Raw genomic sequence first — 25,730 nt, forward strand, 5'->3', positions numbered from 1 at the left:
GTGTGTCTGTAGTGTGTCCTCCCTACCTGAGGGGAATGCAGTGTGTCTGTAGTATGTCCTACCTACCTGAGGGGATGCAGTGTGTCTGTCGTATGTCCTCCCTACCTGAGGGGATGCAGTGTGTCTGTAGTATGTCCTCCCTACCTGAGGGGGTGCAGTGTGTCTGTAGTATGTCCTCCCTACCTGAGGGGGTGCAGTGTGTCTGTAGTATGTCCTACCTACCTGAGGGGGTGCAGTGTGTCTGTAGTGTGTCCTCCCTACCTGAGGGGATGCAGTGTGTCTGTAGTATGTCCTCCCTACCTGAGGGGGTGCAGTGTGTCTGTAGTGTGTCCTCCCTACCTGAAGGGGTGCAGTGTGTCTGTAGTATGTCCTCCCTACCTGAAGGGAAGCAGTGTGTCTGTAGTATGTCCTCCTTACCTGAGGGGGTGCAGTGTGTCTGTAGTATGTTCTCCCTACCTGAGGGGGTGCAGTGTGTCTGTAGTGTGTCCTACCTACCTGAGGGGGTGCAGTGTGTCTGTAGTGTGTCCTCCCTACCTGAGGGGGTGCAGTGTGTCTGTAGTGTGCCCTCCCTACCTGAGGGGGTGCAGTGTGTCTGTCGTATGTCCTCCCTACCTGAGGGGATGCAGTGTGTCTGTAGTATGTCCTCCCTACCTGAGGGGGTGCAGTGTGTCTGTAGTATGTCCTCCCTACCTGAGGGGGTGCAGTGTGTCTGTAGTATGTCCTACCTACCTGAGGGGGTGCAGTGTGTCTGTAGTGTGTCCTCCCTACCTGAGGGGATGCAGTGTGTCTGTAGTATGTCCTCCCTACCTGAGGGGGTGCAGTGTGTCTGTCGTGTTTCCTCCCTACCTGAGGGGGTGAAGTGTGTCTGTAGTGTGTCCTCCCTACCTGAGGGGGTGCAGTGTGTCTGTAGTGTGCCCTCCCTACCTGAGGGGGTGCAGTGTGTCTGTAGTATGTCCTCCCTACCTGAGGGGAATGCAGTGTGTCTGTAGTATGTCCTCCCTACCTGAGGGGATGCAGTGTGTCTGTAGTATGTCCTCCCTACCTGAGGGGATGCAGTGTGTCTGTAGTGTGTCCTCCCTACCTGAGGGGGTGCAGTGTGTCTGTAGTATGTCCTACCTACCTGAGGGGATGCAGTGTGTCTGTAGTATGTCCTCCCTACCTGAGGGGGTGCAGTGTGTCTGTAGTATGTCCTCCCTACCTGAAGGGATGCAGTGTGTCTGTAGTATGTCCTACCTACCTGAGGGGGCGCAGTGTGCGGAGCAATCTGAGAACCCTCAGTACCCCCAGAATCTTAGCCCCGCCCGCCATTGACACCACAATGTCAATCAACGACACAAAGACCAGGAAGCCGTCCAACACGTTCCAGCTGCTTTTCAGATATGCCTGTTCCCCTATATACAGGCCCATAGACACCACCTATAGGGGGGGGGGGGGGGGGGGGGGGGGTAGAAAGGGGCAGGAGGGGGAGATAGGTTGTGAGTGAGGTATGTTATCAACAGGTACACCCGGTGACCTATATACAATCCCATAGTATAGGAAGAATTGAAAATGCCAGAATTACATTGAATAAAGTTGGTACAATTACAGAATTATTTTTGTTGCATAAGAGAGCAAGAGTCATGCATCATGTCAATGGGAGAGTTGTGCTAAAGTTCATGAGTTCCCCTTCACACATATCTCAGGTTAGGAGACTGGTCCCAGATTGACTAGAGGTCTCAGACACATTACATGGTGCATGAGAAATGGAGATAATGAGAGATACAGAGAAGAGAAACAGAGGGAGGTAGAGAGGGAGAGAGACAGAGAGAGAGAGAGGTGGAGAGAGAAGGAGGGAGTCGTCAGCAGCTGCAGGTCACAGGAGTCTTTGTGTTGAAATCTATAGACACTAACGAGACGTGTGACAGAAAGTGACTCACACACACTATAGAACCGCCTCGAGGATAACTATACACACACACACAAGTGCATGCACAGACACACACACATAAAAAGCACACACACACACACACACACACACACACACACACACAAACACACACACACACACACACACACACACACACACACACACACACACACACACACACACACACACACACACACACACACACACACACACACACACACACACACCTGGATCATGAAATGGGCAACATCTCTGTGACACACACATCCACACCTGTTCACACACACACCTGCTCGTACTAGCTAGAGCCCGCTGGCAGACACTGACATTAATTGTCACAGTCACACTGGCTGCTGATGGCACAGGGAGCTATTTATACACACACACACACACACACACACTCACACTAGCTACTAGCACAAGGAACTATCCATCACACACAAACAAACAGAGTAAACAGGGCATCTGACAGAGTGGTACAGTTCAAACTGCAGGTAGACACAGTAGGCTCTCTGACACAGTTGGACTAATGAACACCTTGCCTTTGGGTTGTACAGAGTTGGTGGAACATCATCATCCAGGTCCCCATAACTTTCTTCTGTGATTCCTGCTACAAACCCACAACTATGTATCATGGATGCCAAGCAGTGGCATATTGGTATAGTTAGATTGACTGGTACATTTTGGATGTGTGTGTACATTCAGGGGCAGTGGCTTCAGGAGATTGCAAGGCAGCAATGTGAATGAGTGATTACGAGGACATCGGATAAAAAAGGCCCATGATTTAAATATTTAAATTAAGCAACAGAGCAGAAATCCAATGCATATTATTACCATGATTATTATTATTATCATTATAGGCTCTGACTGACTGGCATTGAAGCCAAATGATCACTTAGCACGAGAGTAGAAAAGACTGCTGCGTATATACGGTACTGTATGACCATAATGATCATCTAATATAATGATCCTACTGCCTAGCCCTCGACTTTAAGCCTAATGACTGTACTGCCTATCCTCCTGAGAACCAGCAACTCATTTTGGTCCTCTCGAATGCACATTGGTTTCTGGGCCGCATCTCTAAGGCCATACATGCCACTGTGTTAGGTCCTGTTGTACCTTTGAGAGGACATTCTGGGCTTTTCCATGACATCATGTGTGGGAGTGTCACTTTGATACTGTTTTATTTATGGTTCCTCAAAATGGCTACCATCACAATTAGCATAATTTTTGTGAGTTTGATATTCAAGTTGTTTCTAATAGGTAAATATCTCAGGAAGAGTTTGGTGAGTTTTCAGAGCAGTGTAATATTTTTTTCACATTAAATAAGAGCTAAATAAGAGGTTGTTAATATATGTCATCTGCAGTGGACATCGGGATGTGACAACTAGGTTTTTAACCTACTGTCCCCATTTACATACAATAAAAAAATAAATACAAATACGTGACTTGTTTCAGGAAACTAGGTGTCACTACTTCATCGGAGAGGCATTTGAATGTTAACATTTATATTTTATCAAAATGTTTTTTTGGGCAGAAATACCTTCTGGAATATGTGAAATATAATATGCCTTAATAACAAACTTATATTCCATCCGTAAATACAAATCATTAAATTATGAGCCTAGTTGGTTTAACCAAAGAAAAAGGCAGCAATCTTTTCGTTAGCCATGATTGGCTGAGATAATGGATGGGCTGGACATGCTGGGGGATGAGTTTGGATTGGTCTGCCATGTAGCATGTTTCTGTCTATAACGTGAGTATGTGTTGACAGTCCTTTTTACCGCGCCGTGTTTGAAAGATAAAACGTTAGCCATCGAGAACGACAAAAGTTTTGCTACTTTCTCAACAGCATTGATCCCCTGAATTTAGCAGGCGCTATCGACAGATCCGTTGGAACAAGTGATGGGCTACATTCTGCACACGCCACGGTCACTGTGATCCGGAGTGACTTGACACAACACTGACCAAACAAGATGTAGCTACAAACAAAACAGAGTTAAATGGTTCCAGTCTGCCGTGAAGCATTCATCCATGTATACAGGTAAGAGTCTAGCTACATTTTCAGATATTATACGTTTCTAATTTAGTCAGAAAGTCCTATTCATTGCAAATTAAAGCGTATTGTTAGCTAGCTAGCGAACGTTACGTGTCTGATCTGTGTAGTAATATTATTCAAATCAGGAATCCATTTTCATTGCTAGTTATAGCAAGAGTGATCCCCTGATGTGTAAAAGTGACAGGCGTGTGTATACTATATCCTACTATCTACCCCATGGTATATACTGAGGTCAAAATAACTCATGACAATAATGTATATACTGCCTATACTGACAAGAGCCCAGTGTGTACAGTACAGTGTATTAGGGTGATTGTTATATCTAAGCCTATAGCTGTGGCCCGGGGAAACAGAGACAGAGACTAATGATTATACTCCATACTGCCTATACTGACAAGAGCCCACTGCGTCTGAATACATTGTATCTAAGCCTATAACCATGGCCTGGGGAGAGACAGACGTGATTATACAGCCTATACTGACAGAAGCCCAGAGTGTGTATACTGTAGGGTGGCAGGTAGACTAGTGGTAAGAGCATTAGGCCAGTAACTGAAAGGTCGCTGGTTCGGATATCCAAGCCGACAAGATTAAAAATCATTTGATGTACCCTTGAGGAAGGCACTTAACCCCAATTTTCTCCAGGGGTGCCGTACTACTATGGCTGACGCTATAGAACAACACATTTCACTGCACCTATCTGGTGTATGTGACAATACATATATATATTCTTTACTACAGGCTATCTAGAGTAAGCCTATATGAATGGCCTAGGGAGAGGCTGACTGACTGACTAATTGACAAACAGGGGGTAATGTGATCAGGCCTAAAAGCAGAAGAAGGGAGACAGAGACATGAGGTGGTGTGTTCCACTCAGCCAGGGGCCTGACAAGGCCGTTGCTCCTCTGGTAGATTTGTCAATAATTGATTCGTTTGCATAATTGATGCCCCCTCTTGTGCCAGAACCCTCTGCGGAGAACAGAATGGAGGAATAGAGGGAGAGAGAGGGGAGGAGAGAGAGTGTGGAAAAGAATGAGAGAGAGAGAGAGGAAAGGAGAGAGAGAGATAAAGGGAGGAATAGAGAGACGGGTGAAAGAGATTGACGGCAACTGAAAGATTGACGACAAATTAATGTCATTGCTTAATTGCTTGTCTTGAGTGCAATGGAGAGACTTCCAGGGAGAAAAGAAGGAGAGATTGAGGGAGGGAGGGAGGGAGGGAGGGAGGGAGGGAGGGAGAGAGAGGATTAAAAAAATCTTGGCACCGTTGATAGCCCATCCAACTACCTCATCCCCATACTGTTATTTATTTTTGCTCCTTTGCATCCCAGTATCTCTATATGCACATTCATCTTCTGCACATCTATCACTCCAGTGTTTATTTGCTAAATTGTAATTATTTCGCCACTTTGGCCTATTTATTGCCTTACCTCCCTAATCTTACTACATTTGCACACACTGTATATATACTTTTTTTTCTATTGTGTTATTGACTGTGTGTTTGTTTATTCCATGTGTAACTCTGTGTTGTTGTTTGTGTCGCACTGCTTTGCTTTATCTTGGCCAGGTCGCAATTGTAAATGAGAACTTGTTCTCAACTAGCTTACCTGGTTAAATAAAGGTGAAATAAATAAAAAATAAATAAAGATGAGCAAAAAATACTGTATAAAGTAATACAAATGCTGAGCTATATTCTGTGAATCTTCATAGAAAATGATTTAATTTTATATTAATAGCTCAGAGAAAAACATTTAGCTTAACAAGTACTGTAATAAAAAAAATCTCACAAAGATAGGTGTCAAAATTATTGGCAGCACTGTTTTCAGTGCTTTGTGCACCCTCCCCTTGCGAGGATAACGGCACTTGGAGAACACATCGGGAGGGATCTTAGACCATTCCTCCATACAGAATCTTCTTTCCAGATCCTTGATATTCTTCGGTCTGCACTCATGGACTGCCCTCTTTAATTCAAACCACAGGTTTTCAATGAGGTTCAAGTCCGGAGACTGAGCTTGCCATTGCAAAATTTTGATTTTGTGGTCAGTTAGCCATTTCATTGTGGATTTTGATGTGTGCTTGGGGTCATTATCTTTCTGGAAGATCCACTTACGGCCAAGTTTCAGCTTCCTGGCAGCGGCAAACAGATTTTCTGGCAAAAATGTCCTAGATGACCTTAACAAGGGCCCCAGGACCAGAGGAAGCAAAATAGCCCCATAACATCAAAGATCCACCACCATATTTTATAGTAGGTATGAGGTTATTTTCTGCATATGAAGAGTTTATTTCCAAAACGCTATAAATCCACACATTTTTCACGTGTGTATAAAATATTACTGTCCTCAGATTTTAAATTCATAGATTATAGATGTGTATTACAACTGGTTTTGTTGTGAAACTCTATAGATCCATTGTTTAGCAGGAATGGAATGTCCTTATCCTGTATATTTAACATATAAATTCAACACATCATAAATATAGCCTCATGCTGTAGTGTTTGGTTAGAAATAGGCCTCATTCCAAATGTCACCCTATTCCCTATATAGTGTACTACTTTTAACCAGGGCCCAGATCTCATATTACTGCGTTGATTAATTTGATGTCACAAATGTATAATTTTTGTGCAGTTATTTACAAAAAATGACATTATTTGTCACATTTGACTGTGTAAAACCTTGCGGTGCTACTTTTTTTTCTGCGAGTGAGATGGATATATCTAATTTTGCAACAAAATATGACTGTTTGTCTCTCTGAAATGAAAGCATATGGTGATAGGTTTCAAACAAATACATGTCTGTCATTTAACAACCCCATGCAATGATTAGATGGAGAAAAAAACACAACAATCTCTATAGTAAGTTCTTAAAATATTTTTTTTTTACCAACATTTCTGAAAATGGATATATAGCGTTTTAGAATGAAACTCATATGCATCCTTCCTTTGGGGCCAAACCCACCACTGGTGTGATAGAGCCAAAGAGCTCTATTTTCATCTCATCTGGCATAGCACCTGGTTTCAATCCAAGTGCCAATGCCGTTTAGAAAACTCCAGGCGTTCACATTCCTTGGTTGTTCTCAATCAAGGCTTTCTTCATGGCAACCCTTCCAAACAGCCTATTGGCTTGGAGGTTATGTCTAATTGTACATTTTGGAGACTTGGTGACCCCAAAACGTGAACAAGTTCTGTAATTCTCTAACTGTGGCCCTTGGACATTCATTTTGCCTTATGAACCGTCTTCCTCAATGTGCGTGGGGAAAAGATACACTTGGGCCTCTACCAGGCAAGTTTCCACTGTTCCAGTGGTTTTAAACTCCTTAATTGTTGTCCTAATAGTAGTAAGTGGTATATTTAAGCAATAATGCACGAGGGGTTTGTGGTATATGGCCAATATACCACGGCGAAGGGCTGTTCTTATGCATGACACAACGCGGCGTGCCTGGATAAAGCCCATAGCCGTAGCATATTGGCCATATACCACAAACCCCTAAAGGTGCATTATTGCTATTATAAACTGGTTACCAACAGCCGGAAAAATAAATGTTTTGTCATACCCGCGCTATAACGTCTCATACCACGGCTTTCAGCCAATCAGCATTCAGGGCTCAAACCAGCCAGTCTATAATTGCTCTTTAGTTGTTTTTGTACCATTGCCTGATTTATGAAAGTCAACAACCACTTGTCTCTTTCCAAATGTAACTTCTTTGCCTTTCCCCATGGTGATTCAAGTTTCAACTTTTTTTCACAACGTGCACAGGATATCACAGGTGAAAAGCAGTACAGTGACATTCTTACTGGCAAGCTCTTTCCCAACAGTGCAGTAATAAAGTAATACAAAAAAAAGAGATACGAGGTAAAGATAAAGAAATACCAGGATGCAAGTATACCGTGCATTCGGAAAGAATTCAGACCCCTTGACTTTTTCCACATTTTGTTACTTTACAGCCTTATTCTAAAATGGGTTAAATAATTCCCCCCCCCTCATCAATCTACACACAATTCTCCATAATGAAAAAGCAAAAACAGGTTTTTAGACATTTTTGCAAATGTATTAAAAATAAAAAAACAGAAATACCTTATTTAAATAAGTATTCAGAACCTTTGATATGAGACTCAAAATTGAGCTCAGGTGCATCATGTTTCCATTGATTATCCTTGAGATGTTTCTACAACTTGATTGGAGTCCACTTGTGGTAAATACAATTGATTGGACATGATTTGGAAAGGCACACACCTGTCTATATAAGGTCCCACAGTTGACAGTGCATGTCAGAGCAAAAACCAAGCCATGAGGTCAAAGGAATTGTCTGTAGAGCTCCGAGACCGGATTGTGTCGAGGCACAGATCTAGGGAAGGGTACTAAAAAATGTCTGCAGCATTGAAGGTCCCCAAGAACAGAGTGGCCTCCATCATTTTGAAATGGAAGAAGTTTGGAACCACCAAGACTCTTCCTAGAGCTGGCTGCCCCGCCAAACTGAGCTATCGAGGGAGAAGGGCATTGATCAGGGAGGTGACCAAGAAACCGATGGTCACTCTGACAGAGCTCCAGATTTCCTCTGTGGAGATGGGAGAACCTTCCAGAAGGACAACCATCTCTACAGCACTCCACCAATCAGGCCTTTATGGTAGAGTGGCCAGACGGAAGCCACTCCTCAGCAAAAGGCACATGACAGCCCGTTTGAAGTTTGCCAAAAAGCACCCAAAGGACTCAGACCATGAGAAACAAGATTCTCTGATCTGATGAAACCAAGATGAAACTCTTTTGCCTGAATGCCAAGCGTCACATCTGGAGGAAACATGGCACCATCCCTACGGTGAAGTATGGTGGGGGCAGCATCATGCTGTGGGGATGTTTTTCAGCGGCAGGGACAGGGAAACTAGTCAGGATCGAGGGAAAGATGAACGGAGCAAAGTACAGAGAGATTATTGATGAAAACCTGCTCCAGAGCGCTCAGGACCTCAGACTGGTGCAAAGGTTCACCTTCCAACAACCCTAAGCACACAGCCAAGGATACGTAGGAGTGGCTTCAGGACAAGTCTCTGAATGTCCTTGAGTGGCCCAGCCAGAGCCTGGACTTGAACCCGATCGAACATCTCTGGAGAGACCTAAAAATAGCTGTGCAGCAACTCTCCCCTTCCAACCTGACAGAGCTTGAGAGGATCTGCAGAGAAGAATGGGAGAAACTCCCCAAATACAGGTGTGCCAAGCTTGTAGCGTCATACCCAAGAAGACTTGAGGCTGTAATCGCTGCCAAAGGTGCTTCAACAAAGTACTGAGTAAAGGGTCTGAATACTTATGTAAATGTCCTAATTCAAAATGTCTAAATACCTGTTTTTGCTTTGTCATTATGGGGTGTTGTGCGTAGCTTGATGAGGGAAAAAACGACTTCATTTATTTTTAAATATGCTTTAAAGTTACAACATGTGGAAAAAGTCAAGGGGTCTGAATACTTTCTGAATACACTGTACACAGAGCAAAAAGGCAAATTCAGCTCCATCATTCATTGAATCAGATGGCTCATTCATCACAAAACCCACTGATATTGCCAACTGCTTTAATGATTTTTTCACTGGCAAGATTTAGTCATGACATGCCAGCAACAAACACTGACACATCCAAGTATAACTCATCAAATTATGCAAGACAAGCATTGTAATTTTTAATTCTGCAACACGTTTTAGGGTGGCAAGGAATAAGCTAGACCTAAATATTTCAAAAACTAAACACATTGTATGTGGAACAAATCATTCACTAAACCCTAACCCTCATAATAAATCATGTAGAAATTGTGCAAGTTGAGGTAACTAAACTGCTTGGAGTAACCCTGGATTGTAAACTGTCATGGTCAAAACATGTTGACACAACAGTAGCTAAGATGGGGAGAAGTCTGTCCATAATAAAGCGCTTCTCTGCCTTCTTAACAACACTATCAACAAGGCAGGTCCTACAGGCCCTAGTTTCTACCTTCTGAACAACACTATCAACAAGGCAGGTCCTATAGGCCCTAGTTTCTACCTTCTTAACAACACTATCAACAAGGCAGGTCCTACAGGCCCTAGTTTCTACCTTCTTAACAACACTATCAACAAGGCAGGTCCTACAGGCCCTAGTTTCTACCTTCTTAACAACACTATCAACAAGGCAGGTCCTACAGGCCCTAGTTTCTACCTTCTTAACAACACTATCAACAAGGCAGGTCCTACAGGCCCTAGTTTCTACCTTCTTAACAACACTATCAACAAGGCAGGTCCTACAGGCCCCAGTTTCTACCTTCTTAACAACACTATCAACAAGGCAGGTCCTACAGGCCCTAGTTTCTACCTTCTTAACAACACTATCAACAAGGCAGGTCCTACAGGCCCTAGTTTTGTCACATCTGGACTACTGTTCAGTCGTGTGGTCAGGTGTCACATCTGGACTACTGTTCAGTCGTGTGGTCAGGTGTCACATCTGGCCTACTGTTCAGTCGTGTGGTCAGGTGTCACATCTGGCCTACTGTTCAGTCGTGTGGTCAGGTGTCACATCTGGCCTACTGTTCAGTCGTGTGGTCAGGTGTCACATCTGGCCTACTGTTCAGTCGTGTGGTCAGGTGTCACATCTGGACTACTGTTCAGTCGTGTGGTCAGGTGTCACATCTGGACTACTGTTCAGTCGTGTGGTCAGGTGTCACATCTGGACTACTGTTCAGTCAGGTGTCACATCTGGACTACTGTTCAGTCGTGTGGTCAGGTGTCACATCTGGACTACTGTTCAGTCAGGTGTCACATCTGGACTACTGTTCAGTCGTGTGGTCAGGTGTCACATCTGGACTACTGTTCAGTCAGGTGTCACACAGAGAGACTAAGGAAAATTACAATTGTTTCAGAACAGGGCAGCACGGCTGGCCCTTCAATGTACATGGAGAGATAACATTAATATGCATGTCAATCTCTCATGGCTTAAAGGGGAGGAGAGATTGACTTCATCACTACTTGTTTTTGTATCTACCAGGACACAGCTCAGACACCCATGCATACCCCACAAGACATGCCATCAGAGGTCTCTTCACAATCCCAAAGTCGAGAGCAGACTATGGGAGACACACAGTACTACATAGAGCCATGACTATAAGGAACTCTATTCCACATCACGTAACTGATACAAGCAGGAGAATCAGATTTAAATAACAGATAAAAATACACCTTATGGAACAGCGGGGACGGTGAAGAGACACACACACACACACTGACACACGTACACTTGTATTTTGTATTGTAGATATGTGATAGTAGAGTAGTGGCCTGAGGGAACACACTTTATGTGTTGTGTAAAGCGTTATGATATGTAATGTCATGTAATATTTTAAATTGTATATAACTGCTTTAATGTTGCTGGACCCCAGGAAGAGGAGCTGCTTCCCTGGCAACAGCAAATGGGGATCCTTAATAAATACAATAGAAATACAGGTCAGTGTCGGTACCATACTCAATGTGCAGGGATACTGGAGTGGTTGAGGTACAGTATGTATATATTTATGGATGATAAATGGATTTTACATGCCTGTTACCTCATTTTTAGACCCCAGTGTAAAAGGAAGCTATGACAGGACAACATACATTCCCTTAAACTAAGATGAATTAAAATCATTATTTTGAAGAATTGTTAAGAATCCTCTGAGCAATTGTATTAGTATAAAATAATATAATTTTTTTGCATACAATATACAATATACAGTAGATTGGTATTTGTATTATTTATTTTATACAGGTTTTTTTGCTCATCTTTATCAAGGGTGCCAATAATTTGGGGTGTGACTGTATATAGAGTGATGTATAGATAGAGAAAAGACAGAGAGAGATAGAGACACTAAGAGAAAAGACAGAGAGAGATATAGACACCAAGAGAAAAGACAGAGAGAGATAGATACACTAAGAGAAAAGACAGAGAGAGATAGAGACACCAAGAGAAAAGACAGAAAGAGATAGAGACACTAAGAGAAAAGACACACTAAGAGAAAAGACAGAGAGAATTAGAGACACCAAGAGAAAAGACACACTAAGAGAAAAGACAGAGAGAGATAGAGACACTAAGAGAAAAGACAGAGAGAGATAGAGACACTAAGAGAAAAGACAGAGAGAAATAAAGACACTAAGAGAAAAGACAGAGAGAGATAGAGACACTAAGAGAAAAGACAGAGAGAGATAGAGACACTAAGAGAAAAGACAGAGAGAGATAGATACACTAAGAGAAAAGACAGAGAGAGATAGAGACACTAAGAGAAAAGACAGAGAGAGATAGATACACTAAGAGAAAAGACAGAGAGAGATAGAGACACTAAGAGAAAAGACAGAGAGAGATAGAGACACCAAGAGAAAAGACAGAGAGAGATAGAGACACCAAGAGAAAAGACAGAGAGAGATAGAGACACTAAGAGAAAAGACAGAGAGAGATAGAGACACTAAGAGAAAAGACAGAGAGAAATAGAGACACCAAGAGAAAAGACAGAGAGAGATAGAGACACTAAGAGAAAAGACAGAGAGAGATAGAGACACCAAGAGAAAAGACAGAGAGATAGAGACACTAAGGGAAAAGACAGAGAGAGATAGAGACACTAAGAGAAAAGACAGAGAGAAATAGAGACACTACGAGAAAAGACAGAGAGAGATAGAGACACCAAGAGAAAAGACAGAAAGAGACACTAAGAGAAAAGACAAAGAGATCGACACACCAAGAGAAAAGACAGAAAGAGATAGACACACCAAGAGAAAAGACAGAGCGAGATTCAGACACTAAATAGAGACGCTATGAGAAAATAAAGAAAGAGATTGAGAGATCATTAGAGCCAAGGCAGGAGAAGACTAGTAAGGACACCAGGAAGCATCCTCTCACACACACACACACACACACACACACACACACACACACACACACACACACACACACACACACACACACACACACACACACACACACACACACACACACACACACACTTGTATACATAACCTTGTGGGGACACACAATTCAGTCCCATTCAAAATCCTATTTTCCTATTTTCCTAACCTTAACATTAAATCTAACCTTAACCACAAAACCTAACCCTAACAGTAAAACTAACCCTAGCTCCTAACCCTGAACCTAATTCTAACCCTAACCCTAACACTAATTCTACCGTAACCCTAAACCCCCTAGAAATAGAATTTGACCCTGTGGGACTAAGAACATTTCCTGAGTTGGTAAAAAACAACAACTGTTTAATATTCTTGTACACAAGAATAGTCACATACACACATTAAGCGCAGCACTGTACCTTGAGTGTCATCTCTGCTACAAAGATGGCTGTGAAGACGTAGTTGGAGATGGTTAGGAAGACTCTTTCCTATATATAGAGAGAGATGGAGGGAGAGAGAGAGAGAGAGAGAGAGAGAGAGAGAGAGAGAGAGAGAGAGAGAGAGAGAGAGAGAGAGAGATGATGGAAATAGAATATCATTGACTTGACACCACTAATTATATTTCTATGGTTGAAACCTAGTGGTGAACTTTGATCCTGACCAGGCTGCCCTGCATGATCTTGGGTCTCTCCAGAGCCACGGTGATGCAGTTGGAGAAGATGAACGCTAGCACCACATAGTCAAACATCTTGTAGGCTATGATGGACTGGCATACCCGCCTGAACCTGAGAGAGGGAGGGAGGCAGGTGGGGAGGGAGGGAGATAGTGGAGAGAGAGGGAGTGGTATTGGGAGACAGAAAGGAAGAGAAAGAGAGCAAGAGGGAAAAAGATAAACAATTTAAAAACATGTGTTTTGTAACATCGCTACTGATTAAAACCCATTATTGTGCCTCATTGACAGAGAACTGGGGATTGCTCATCATTCAGTCAGTGAATAGCCCCATTCTCTCTGATTATTTCATTTCCTTTCAAAGCAATTCCCATTAACTGGCGTTTTAAAGGCACCATGCTCCATAGAGACACCACTACAATAGAGAGAGACACACACAGAGAGAGACACAAATAGAAAGAGAGAGAGAGAGAGAGAGAGAGAGAGAGAGAGAGAGAGAGAGAGAGAGAGAGAGAGAGAGAGAGAGAGAGAGAGAGAGAGAGAGAGAGAGAGAGAGAGAGAGAGAGAGAGAGAGAGAGAGAGAGAGAGACACAGAGATGGAGACACACACACACAGAGAGAGAGACACACACACAGAGGTATAGAGAGAGACATACACACACAGAGAGAGAGAGAGAGAGAGAGAGAGAGAGAGAGAGAGAGAGAGAGAGAGAGAGAGAGAGAGACACACAGAGAGGGAGACACACAGAGAGAGAGACACACACACACAGAGAGAGAGACACACACACACAGAGAGAGAGACAGAGACAGAGAGCGAGACACACAGAGAGACAGAGAGAGAAAGCAAAACAGGGAGATCAACACAGAGAGATCAACACAGAGAGAAACAGAGATGACGATAGAAAGAGATTACAAAACACCTGTAATTAAATCTGTTATTGCTGTTATAGCCTAGCACAAATGCATCGGATTCAACAATTTATAAACGGAACACTAAAGCCTTGAATTGCTGTATCAGGGGTGTTAGTGCTGAGCAGGAAATGAAATGAAAGAGTGAATGAGTGAAAACAGGGATTGACAGACAGACAGACCTGTTCTGAGGAGAGAAGAGGAAGACAGACCAGTCCTCTCTGGTCTCACACCACTCTGGCCTGTACACTTCCATCATCTTCTGGATACGGAAACACAGACTCTGGAGGAGGGACACAGCACACACACACACACAACGTCAGAATACACACACAGTCAGACTACATACACAGTCAGAATACAAACACATGCACGTGTGAATGCAGGCAGGCAGGCAGGCAGGGAGGCAGGCACGCACGCACGCACATACGCACATACACACACACACAGTTTGGTGAGTGAATTCAGTACACACACACACACACTGGTTCTAGACAAAGAGAAACGGCTATACTGTATAATACAATAAGATTATTCCGATTATTCCATCTCCCAAGAGAAAAGATGAATCCTCTGTCTTAATTGTTTACAAGAGAGGACACTTTGCTTTATCAACACCTAGAAGCATAATATCCAGCATCCCCATTTGTCTGCTCTACTCAGTGACTGGGTCCCAAATGGAACCCTAATCCCTATATAGTGCACCATATGCCCTGGTCAGAGTAGTGCACTACATAGGGAATAGGGTGCCGTTTTGTGTAAATAGCATTATTGATTGGCCCTGGTTCAGCCCTGTATGTATGGGATTGTTCACTGTTGAAACAATAGAATCCCAGGGGAGAGACATAACGGGGAATCTACTGGGGAATGTATTCCTGGATATCTATCTTATAAACTGCTGTACACAGTGTGTTTATTCTACTGTTAGCTGCATTGTGCTGCTGGTCATGAATAACACTGGTACAACAACAGTTCCTTCTCTCCTGTCTACAGTATCTGTCTTTACCAAGACCATAGGATATGTGTTCCAGGGTGCTTTTAAAGTGAATACGACTTGATCATTGTTTATCATCACAACCAAGTCACTCTTTAATCTCATCATTCAGATCCTCCCCCCTTCCTCACCACTCTCCCCCTCACCCACCCTCTCACTCAACCTCACCTCACCCCACACCTCCCCTCACCCACCCTCTCACTCAACCTCACCCCACACCTCACCCACCCTCTCACCCACCCTCTCACCCAACCTCACCTCACCTCACCCCACACCTCACCCACCCTCTCACCCAACCTCACCTCACCCCACCCCACACCTCCCCTCACCCACCCTCTCACCCAACCTCACCTCACCTCACCCCACACCTCACCCACCCTCTCACCCAACCTCACCTCACCCCACCCCACACCTCCCCTCACCCACCCTCTCACCCAACCTCACCTCACCTCACCCCACACCTCCCCTCACCCACCCTCTCACCCCACACCTCCCCTCACCCACCCTCTCACCCACCCTCACCCCACACCTCACCCACCCTCTCACCCAACCTCACCCCACACCTCACCCAACCTCTCACTCAACCTCAACCTCACCCCACACCTCACCCACCCTCTCACCCAACCTCACCCCACACCTCACCCGCCCTCTCACCCAACCTCACCCCACACCTCCCCTCACCCACCCTCTCACCCAACCTCACCCCACCCCACCTCACCCCACACCTCCCCTCACCCACCCTCTCACTCAACCTCACCCCACACCTCACCCACACCACACCTCCCCTCACACACCCTCTCACTCAACCTCACCCCACACCTCACCCACCCTCTCACCCAACCTCACCCCCACACCTCACCCACCCTCTCACCCAACCTCACCCCCCCTCACCCACCCTCACCCACCCTCTCACCCAACCTCACCCCCACACCTCCCCCTCACCCAACCTCACCCAACACCTCACCCACCCTCTCACCCAACCTCACACCTCCCCCTCACCCAACACCTCACCCACCCTCTCACCCAACCTCACCCCCACACCTCACCCAACCTCCCCCCACACCTCCCCCTCACCCACCCTCTCACCCAACCTCACCCCCACACCTCCCCTCACCCAACCTCACCCACCCTCTCACTCAACCTCACCCCACACCTCCCCCTCACCCACCCTCTCACCCAACCTCACCCCGCACCTCACCCACCCTCTCACCCAACCTCACTCCACACCTCCCCCCACCTCACCCCACACCTCACCCAACCTCACCCCACACCACACCTCACCCACCCTCTCACCCAACCTCATCCCCACACCTCACCCACCCTCTCACTCAACCTCACCCCCACACCTCCCCCTCACCCACCCTCTCACCCAACCTCATCCTCACACACCCTCTCACCCAACCTCACTCCTCACCTTCCCCTCACCCACCCTCTCACCCAACCTCATCCCCACACCTCACCCAACCTCTCACCCATCCTCATCCAAACACATCTCACCTCACCCATCCTCACCCCCACACCTTCCCCTCACCAAATCGCTCACCCATCCTCATCCACACACATCCCCCTCACCCCCAGACCTCCCCCTCACCCTCACCCCCAACACCAACTCACATAGTCAATGTCATCGTCCAGGTCCTCTCTGTCCTTGCGTGTGTTGACCTGAGGGAAGACCTCTGTCAGTAGCTGTGGATGGGGATGTGGATGTGGCGGCAGCTGAAGCTGAAGCTGGAGCTGGGCTGATGGGGCCTTCCCATTGCAGTCCTGGTGCTCCCCCCCAGCCCCTCCACCAACCAACCCACTGGAGAAGCTCTTCTTCCTGGGGTAAGGCAGCATTGACGCCAGGGGGGTTCCCGGGACCTGGAGGAGCTCCGGCAGCTCCAAGGACAGCGCCCGGCGGTCCCGCCGCGGGACAAAGTTTAGCGCCAGGAGGGGAGGAGGGTGGGTGAGGTGCGGAGGAGGGTGAGGGGGGGAGAGGAGGGACTCCTGCTCGGCCGGGTGGGTGGCGTGGGGGCTGCGGGAACGCAGGCTACCCCCTCCTCCTACCCCCAATCCCAGACCCAAGGCTCGGGAGGGGCGACCCAGGCTGTTCCAGCTGGACCGCCGGCCCCACATTGCCTGGGTCTGGGATGCAGGGCGGCCCCAGTTGTGGTACAGGGAGCTGCTCCCCCGACACTGGGGGAGAGAGAGGGAGACAAAGAGGGAGAGACAGACAGAGAGGGAGAGGGAGGGGGAGAGAAAGAGAGACAGACAGAGAGGGAGAGAAAGAGATCCAGACAGAGAGGGAGAGGGAGAAAGAGAGATAGAGAGGGAGACAGAGAAAAATACATAGAGGGAGAGAGACAGACGGAGAGGAAGAGGGAGAAAGAGGGAGAGAAATACATAGAGGGAGAGAGGGAGAGGGAGAAAGAGGGAGAAAGAGGGAGAGAAATACATAGAGGGAGAGAGAGAGGGAGAAAGAGGGAAAGAAATACAGAGCGGGAGAGAGCGAGACAGATGGAGAGGGAGAGGGAGAAAGAGGGAGATAAATATATAGAGGGAGAGGGAGAGAGGGAGAGGGAGAAAGAGGGAGAGGAATACAGAGAGGGAGAGGGAGAGAGACAGATGGAGAGGGAGAGGGAGAAAGAGCGAGAGAAATACGTAGAGTGAGAAGGAGAGAGGGAGAGGGAGAAAGAGGGAGAGAAATACAGAGGGAGAGGGAGAGAGACAGATGGAGAGGGAGAAAGAGGGAAAGAAATACGTAGAGGGAGAGGGAGAGAGACAGACGGAGAGGGAGAGGGAGAAAGAGGGAAAGAAATACGTAGAGGGAGAGGGAGAGAGACAGACGGAGAGGGAGAGAGAGAAAGAGAGAGAGAAATACAGCGAGGGAGAGGGAGAGAGACAGATGGAGAGGAAGAGCAAGAAAGAGGGAGAGAAATACATAGAGGGAGAGGGAGAGAGAGAAAGAGGGAGATAAATACATAGAGGGAGAGGGAGAGAGAGAAAGAGGGAGAGAAATACATAGAGGGAGAGAGACAGACGGAGAGGGAGAGGGAGAAAAATACATAGAGGGAGAGGGAGAGAGACAGACGGAGAGGGAGAAAGAGGGAGAGAAATACATAGAGGGAGAGGGAGAGAGACAGATGGAGAGGGAGAAAGAGGGAGAGAAATACATAGAGGGAGAGTGAGAGAGGGAGAAAGAGGGAGAGAAATACAGAGAGGGAGAGGGAGAGAGACAGATGGAGAGGGAGAAAGAGGGAGAGAAATACAGAGAGGGAGAGTGAGAGAGGGAGAAAGAGGGAGAGAAATACAGAGAGGGAGAGTGAGAGAGGGAGAAAGAGGGAGAGAAATACAAAGAGGGAGAGGGAGAGAGACAGATGGAGAGGGAGAAAGAGGGAGAGAAATACAGAGAGGGAGAGGGAGAGAGGGAGAGAGGGAGAAAGAGGAAAAGAAATACGTAGAGGGAGAGGGAGAGAGAAATACGTAGAGGGAGAGGGAGAGAGACATACGGAGAGAGAGAGGGCGAAAGAGGGAGAGAAATACAGAGAGGGAGAGGAAGAGAGACAAAGAGGAAGAGGGAGAGAGATAGAGGGAAAGTGAGAGGGAGAGCGAAACCATTAGTCCAATCCAGCCATTTGCAATGACTGCAGAGGGATCAAATAAAGAACTGAAAGAAAAGTACATTTCAATGATGGGCAATTTCTTTTTAAATGGGCAATTTTAAATAATTTCCTGAATTGATTGCAACCATAGCAAGACACATCTTGTTCTGACCCAGTCCATTACAAACCAGTTCTCCTTCCCATTGTACCTCCCTCCCTCTTTCCTCTTCCCTCCTCTCTCCAGTCTCCTCCCTCCCTCCCTCCTCCCACCACTCACCAGATTCCTGCCCTCCAGGTTAGCCCTGCCCTCCAGGTTAGCCCTGCCCTCCAGGTTAGCCCTGCCCAGAGAGATGACACTGTTTTTGCGTGAGCCCAGAGCGAAAGTGAGCCTGTCGGCCGTGTACAGACCCGTGGGCGTTGGGGACAGGTCCAGGTGACCGTTGGGGGTTAGGGTGCAGATCTTAGGGTCTGGGAGAGAGAGGGGAAGGGGATGAGGAGAAGGAGAGGGGAGGAAGAGAGAGAGAGATCGGAGGGATAAATGGAGTGAGAGAGAGAGAGAGAGAGAGAGAGAGAGAGAGAGAGAGAGAGAGAGAGAGGGGAGAGGGGAGAGGGAGAGAGTCAGCATGGAACTGCAAAGCACATCTTGGAAGATAAAAGAAAGTGGCATAGACTGACTAAGCACATTCTCACCCTAACCTGGTCTGACTAGCTCATGGAGTGCACTGTTTGTACAGTAAGATCAGTGTGGTTTGTGTATGTCCATAGGGAGGAGAAGAGAATGGGAGAAGTTGTGTTGTAACACATGTATTATTTAACATTTCTGCCACTTCCACTTCAGAGAGATCAGGCTTGATCTGGTCCCATCTGTTTGTGCTGCCTTCCTAACATTGGCCATTGTCACGGCAAACATGACTGTAGGATTTAGCAAAACTGCACAAATATATCTGGGAGCAGGCGGCCAAAGCATTCTAGCATCAGTGACTGGTTTACTGTTAAAATCAGACTTTTACTCTATACGATTCATACAGTACATCTATTCAAAATCATTCATACATCTTTTGAAAAAGGGAGGTTTGACATTAGCAATGGCATTAATAGACTGGGTGAACTGACCCCTTGGTGAATTCTGCTGCTTCCCTGACTCAATATAGAAGTCAATGAAATCTACCTTGTAGTGGTACAACTACCTTCTCCCAGTGAACCTGTTCAGCCATTACAGCTTTACAAGGTAGTGTTTCTACACTTTCTACGGCTCTAAAAAGCAGTTCCTACAGTATAGTTTTATGCCTCTGAGCCACACCAGAGAGATGAAGCGAGTCCTTCAGCTTGTCAGAGTTCTCGTCAAAGTTACACGAGGACCTGTCGTCTTCGGAGTACGACCGGTTGGCATCCCCCTGTTTCCAGAGGAGAGAGGGAGAGAGGGAGAGAGAGAGAGAGAGGGAGAGAGAGAGAGAGGGAGAGAGAGAGGGAGAGAGGGAGAGAGAGAGGGAGAGAGAGAGAGAGGGAGAGAGGGAGAGAGAGAGAGAGGGAGAGAGAGAGAGAGGGAGAGAGAGAGAGAGAGAGGGAGAGAGGGAGAGGGGGGTGGAGGGAAGGAGCGAAAGAAAGAGCAATTAGAACTATGACAACAGCCACATGCATATTTAAATAGAAAACGTCAATCTTACCTGGCCTCATTCTGAAAGTATCAGAGAGGTAGGCCAGCTAAGTGACTTAACGTTTTATCCCAGCCTTGATTTACTACAAGCTACAGATCCAGGCAGTCAGAGTCAGTTTCTTAAGTGCCCAATCTGCTCTTTAGCTAAGAGCTCTATCCAATCAGAACAGGTTACCGCATCCTAGAGACTCAGACCACCCTTGCCTGTCTCATTAATGATTCATGTATCTCTGACAGACAGTTTTACCATACTGGAGCCTGTGAGTGGAAATTCACCAACAATGGAGGACTAATCAAAGTTACAAAATCTCTGGTCTGACCTCAGCCTGAAAGCCCTCTACCAAGATGGCCACCAGCAGGTTGAAGAGGACGTAGTTGCCAAAGGTCATTAGAGCCACAAAGTAGAGAGCAGCACAGGGAGAGGTGGAGGCCATTCCATTATACAGCACCATGTTCCAGTCTTCCTGAGTCAGAATCTGGGGAATACAGCATATAGATTAAGTTATACAGTTTATACAGCTTTGCCATTCACATAAATGAACTGAACAGGGCCTGAAATATAACTTTGTGGTACCCCTTTCGAAATGTCCAGGAAACCACATTGAGTTGCACGTGAATGCAACTAAATGTGTGTGTGTTAATGTATGTGTTTCTGCCTGTGTGTGTGTGTGTGTGTTTGTGCGTGCGTGCGTGCGTGCACTTTCTATGCATTTGCATGTGTGTGTGTGTGTGTGTGTGTGTGTGTGTGTGTGTGTGTGTGTGTGTGTGTGTGTGTGTTCTATACCTGAAACACAGTGACAATGGCCCACAGTAGAGAGTCAAAGTTCTTCCTGTCAGGAACAGTGTCTCCAGTCTCTGTCTTCAGACTGAACTTACAGCCAAAGATATGCATCCCCAGGATACTGGAATAGGACAGGGATATGGCAACTATCAACAGTAACATACATCAGTTGCAGAACGATACGCCTAACACACACACACACACACACACACACACACACACACACACACACACACACACACACAGAAAAGTTAGCACTTGAATAAAACAGTAAGCAGTGTATTTGGGGCTTCTGGATTTGAAAACATACACTTCCTACATGGAGAAGTAGCGCCTCAGAGCTTCTTCCAACCAGTGACAAGGGAAGGGTTGTGAATAGAACACTGTAACACACCAGAGTGGATACAATACCCATAGTGCCTTCAGGAGCGGCAGCACCAATCAATAACATTCACAAATCCCAAGCAGCTACAGTGGGAAGATAGATAGGGTAGTGGGAGTCTGTTAGCTCACTCCATCGCTAGCCCGCTACCATCTGCTCAGTGCACTTATGTGAGATTGCAGTGCTGCAGGGTGTGTGTGTGTGTGTGTGTGTTGTGTGTTTGTACGCGTGTCTCGATGAACACCAGGGGAATGCTCTCTGTTATTGCTCTCCTCTCTATCAACCACACTCTACTGCTTATGGTCCTGTCACTCAAATAAGGAGGCCATTGCTCTTCTGAAGCTGGAGGGGACTAGCCTCACAGACAACACACACACAGATAGAGAGAGCAGCAGACAGAGAGAGGAGCAGACAGACAGGGGGAGGGGACAGACATAGATAGGAGACAGACAGGGGGAGGGGACAGACAGAGAGAGGAGCAGACAGAGAGAGGAGACAGACAGAGAGAGGAGACAGACAGGGGGAGGTGACAGACAGAGAGAGGAGCAGACAGAGAGAGAGAGGAGACAGACAGGGGAGGGGACAGACAGAGATAGGAGACAGACAGAGAGAGGAGACAGACAGAGAGAGGAGACAGACAGGGGGAGGGGACAGACAGAGAGAGGAGCAGACAGAGAGAGGAGACAGACAGAGAGAGGAGACAGACAGGGGAGGGGACAGACAGAGATAGGAGACAGACAGAGAGAGGAGCAGACAGAGAGAGGAGCAGACAGGGGGAGGGGACAGACAGAGATAGGAGACAGACAGAGAGAGGAGACAGACAGAGAGAAGAGACAGACAGAGAGAGGAGACAGACAGGGGGAGGGGACAGACAGGGGGAGGGGACAGACAGAGATAGGGGACATACAGAGAGAGGAGACAGACAGGGGGAGGGGACAGACAGAGATAGGGGACAGACAGGGGGAGGGGACAGACAGGGGGAGGGGACAGACAGGGGGAGGGGACAGACAGTGAGAGGAGACAGACAGGGGAGGGGACAGACAGAGAGAGGAGACAGACAGGGGGAGGGGACAGACAAGGGGAGGAGACAGACAGAGGGAGGGGACAGACAGGGGGAGGGGACAGACAGGGGGAGGGGACAGACACACACATGCCTATACCTGAAGATGAATATGAAGAGCATGAGGAGCATGCAGAAGGTGGCCACGTTGTCCATGGTCTTCATCAGCACGACCAGCTGTCTGCGTAACGCTGGCATGAAGCGCACCAGCTTGATCACCCTCAACAGTCTGAAGGTCCTCAGGACAGACAGACCTCCATCAGACTGACCTATGATCTCACACACACTGGAGAGGGGAGAGGGGAGGGAGAGATGGAAGGAGGGATGAAACAGATGGATGCAGAAAGAGAGAACAGGAGAGGAGAGAGAAGTGAGGAGTGAGGAGAGATGAGAGGAGAGAGGAGTGAGGAGTGAGGAGAGATGAGAGGAGAGAGGAGTGAGGAGTGAGGAGTGAGGAGAGATGAGAGAGGAGTGAGGAGAGATGAGAGGAGAGAGGAGTGAGGAGTGAGGAGAGATGAGAGAGGAGAGAGGAGTGAGGAGAGATGAGAGAGGAGAGAGGAGTGAGGAGAGATGAGAGAGGAGAGAGGCGAGATGAGAGAGGAGAGAGGAGTGAGGAGTGAGGAGAGAGGAGTGAGGATAGAGGAGAGAGGAGTGAGGAGTGATGAGTGAGGAGAGAGGAGAGAGTAGTTTGGAGAGAGGAGCGAGGTGTTAGGAGAGAGGAGTGAGGAGATAGGAGAGAGTAGTTAGGAGAGAGGAGTGAGGTGTGAGGAGTTAGGAGAGAGGAGAAAGGGAAGAGGAGTGAGGAGTGATGAGTAAGGAGAGATGAGAGAGGAGTGAGGAGAGAGGAGAGAGGAGTGAGTTGTGAGGAGTTAGGAGAGAGAAGAGAGGAGTGAGGAGTAAGGAGAGATGAGTAAGGAGAGATGAGTGAGGAGTGAGGATTGAGGAGTGAGGAGAGAGGAGTGAGGAGAGAAGTGAGGAGACAGGAGAGAGGAGAGAGGAGAGAGGAGTGAGGAGAGAGGAGAGAGGAGACAGGAGTCAGGAGAGAGGAGAGAGGAGTAAGGAGAGAGGAGAGAGGAGACAGGAGAGAGGAGACAGGAGAGAGGAGACAGGAGAGAGGAGAGAGGAGTAAGGAGAGAAGAGTGAGGAGACAGGAGACAGGAGAGAGGAGACAGGAGAGAGGAGAGAAGAGTGAGGAGAAAGGGGAGAAGAGTGAGGAGAGAGGAGTGAGGAGTGAGGAGTGAGGAGAGAGGAGAGAGGAGAGAGGAGAGAGGAGAGAGGAGTGAGGAGTGAGGAGAAAGAGGAGAAAAGATGAGTGAGACAGGCAGAGAAAGGAAGAGAAGAAAATAGAAGACACAAATCCAGACAGCAACATTTCCTAATTTCCCCTCTGATCCCAACTGAAACCATCGGGAACATTCAGCTGTCAGAATCATCCAATGCCAACCCAAACGCCCAATACATTATCCATCATTCTAACATTCCAATGCCAACCCAAACGCCCAATACATTATCCATCATTCTAACATTCCAATGCCAACCCAAACGCCCAATACATTATCCATCATTCTAACATTCCAATGCCAACCCAAACGCCCAATACATTATCCATCATTCTAACATTCCAATGCCAACCCAAACGCCCAATACATTATCCATCATTCTAACATTCCAATGCCAACCCAAACGCCCAATACATTATCCATCATTCTAACATTCCAATGCCAACCCAAACGCCCAATACATTATCCATCATTCTAACATTCCAATGCCAACCCAAACGCCCAATACATTATCCATCATTCTAACATTCCAATGCCAACCCAAACGCCCAATACATTATCCATCATTCTAACATTCCAATGCCAACCCAAACGCCCAATACATTATCCATCATTCTAACATTCCAATGCCAACCCAAACGCCCAATACATTATCCATCATTCTAACATTCCAATGCCAACCCAAACGCCCAATACATTATCCATCATTCTAACATTCCAATGCCAACCCAAACGCCCAATACATTATCCATCATTCTAACATTCCAATGCCAACCCAAACGCCCAATACATTATCCATCATTCTAACATTCCAATGCCAACCCAAACGCCCAATACATTATCCATCATTCTAACATTCCAATGCCAACCCAAACGCCCAATACATTATCCATCATTCTAACATTCCAATGCCAACCCAAACGCCCAATACATTATCCATCATTCTAACATTCCAATGCCAACCCAAACGCCCAATACATTATCCATCATTCTAACATTCCAATGCCAACCCAAACGCCCAATACATTATCCATCATTCTAACATTCCAATGCCAACCCAAACGCCCAATACATTATCCATCATTCTAACATTCCAATGCCAACCCAAACGCCCAATACATTATCTATCATTCTAACATTCCAATGCCAACCCAAACGCCCAATACATTATCCATCATTCTAACATTCCAATGCCAACCCAAACGCCCAATACATTATCCATCATTCTAACATTCCAATGCCAACCCAAACGCCCAATACATTATCCATCATTCTAACATTCTAATGCCAACCCAAACGCCCAATACATTATCCATCATTCTAACATTCCAATGCCAACCCAAACGCCCAATACATTATCCATCATTCTAACATTCCAATGCCAACCCAAACGCCCAATACATTATCCATCATTCTAACATTCCAATGCCAACCCAAACGCCCAATACATTATCCATCATTCTAACATTCCAATGCCAACCCAAACGCCCAATACATTATCCATCATTCTAACATTCCAATGCCAACCCAAACGCCCAATACATTATCCATCATTCTAACATTCCAATGCCAACCCAAACACCCAATACATT

General features: G+C 46.6%; 1 protein-coding gene across 1 annotated transcript in view; it reads right to left on the minus strand.

Annotated features, from left to right (window-relative positions):
* Positions 1–25,730, minus strand: part of LOC120044082 (voltage-dependent T-type calcium channel subunit alpha-1I-like) — a gene marked incomplete at its 5' end in the record, with an annotated part of 151,521 nt that overhangs the window by 54,985 nt on the left and 70,806 nt on the right. The window contains 10 exons of the mRNA XM_038988670.1: positions 1,238–1,416; positions 13,247–13,315; positions 13,489–13,612; positions 14,589–14,689; positions 17,015–17,575; positions 19,259–19,449; positions 20,282–20,375; positions 20,956–21,111; positions 21,420–21,537; positions 22,959–23,144. Coding sequence (XP_038844598.1) covers positions 1,238–1,416; positions 13,247–13,315; positions 13,489–13,612; positions 14,589–14,689; positions 17,015–17,575; positions 19,259–19,449; positions 20,282–20,375; positions 20,956–21,111; positions 21,420–21,537; positions 22,959–23,144 — 1,779 coding nt within the window. The remainder of the gene's footprint in view (positions 1–1,237; positions 1,417–13,246; positions 13,316–13,488; positions 13,613–14,588; positions 14,690–17,014; positions 17,576–19,258; positions 19,450–20,281; positions 20,376–20,955; positions 21,112–21,419; positions 21,538–22,958; positions 23,145–25,730) is intronic.

This window comes from Salvelinus namaycush, chromosome 3 (assembly GCF_016432855.1).
Source record: "Salvelinus namaycush isolate Seneca chromosome 3, SaNama_1.0, whole genome shotgun sequence".
Classification (NCBI taxonomy): domain Eukaryota; kingdom Metazoa; phylum Chordata; class Actinopteri; order Salmoniformes; family Salmonidae; genus Salvelinus; species Salvelinus namaycush.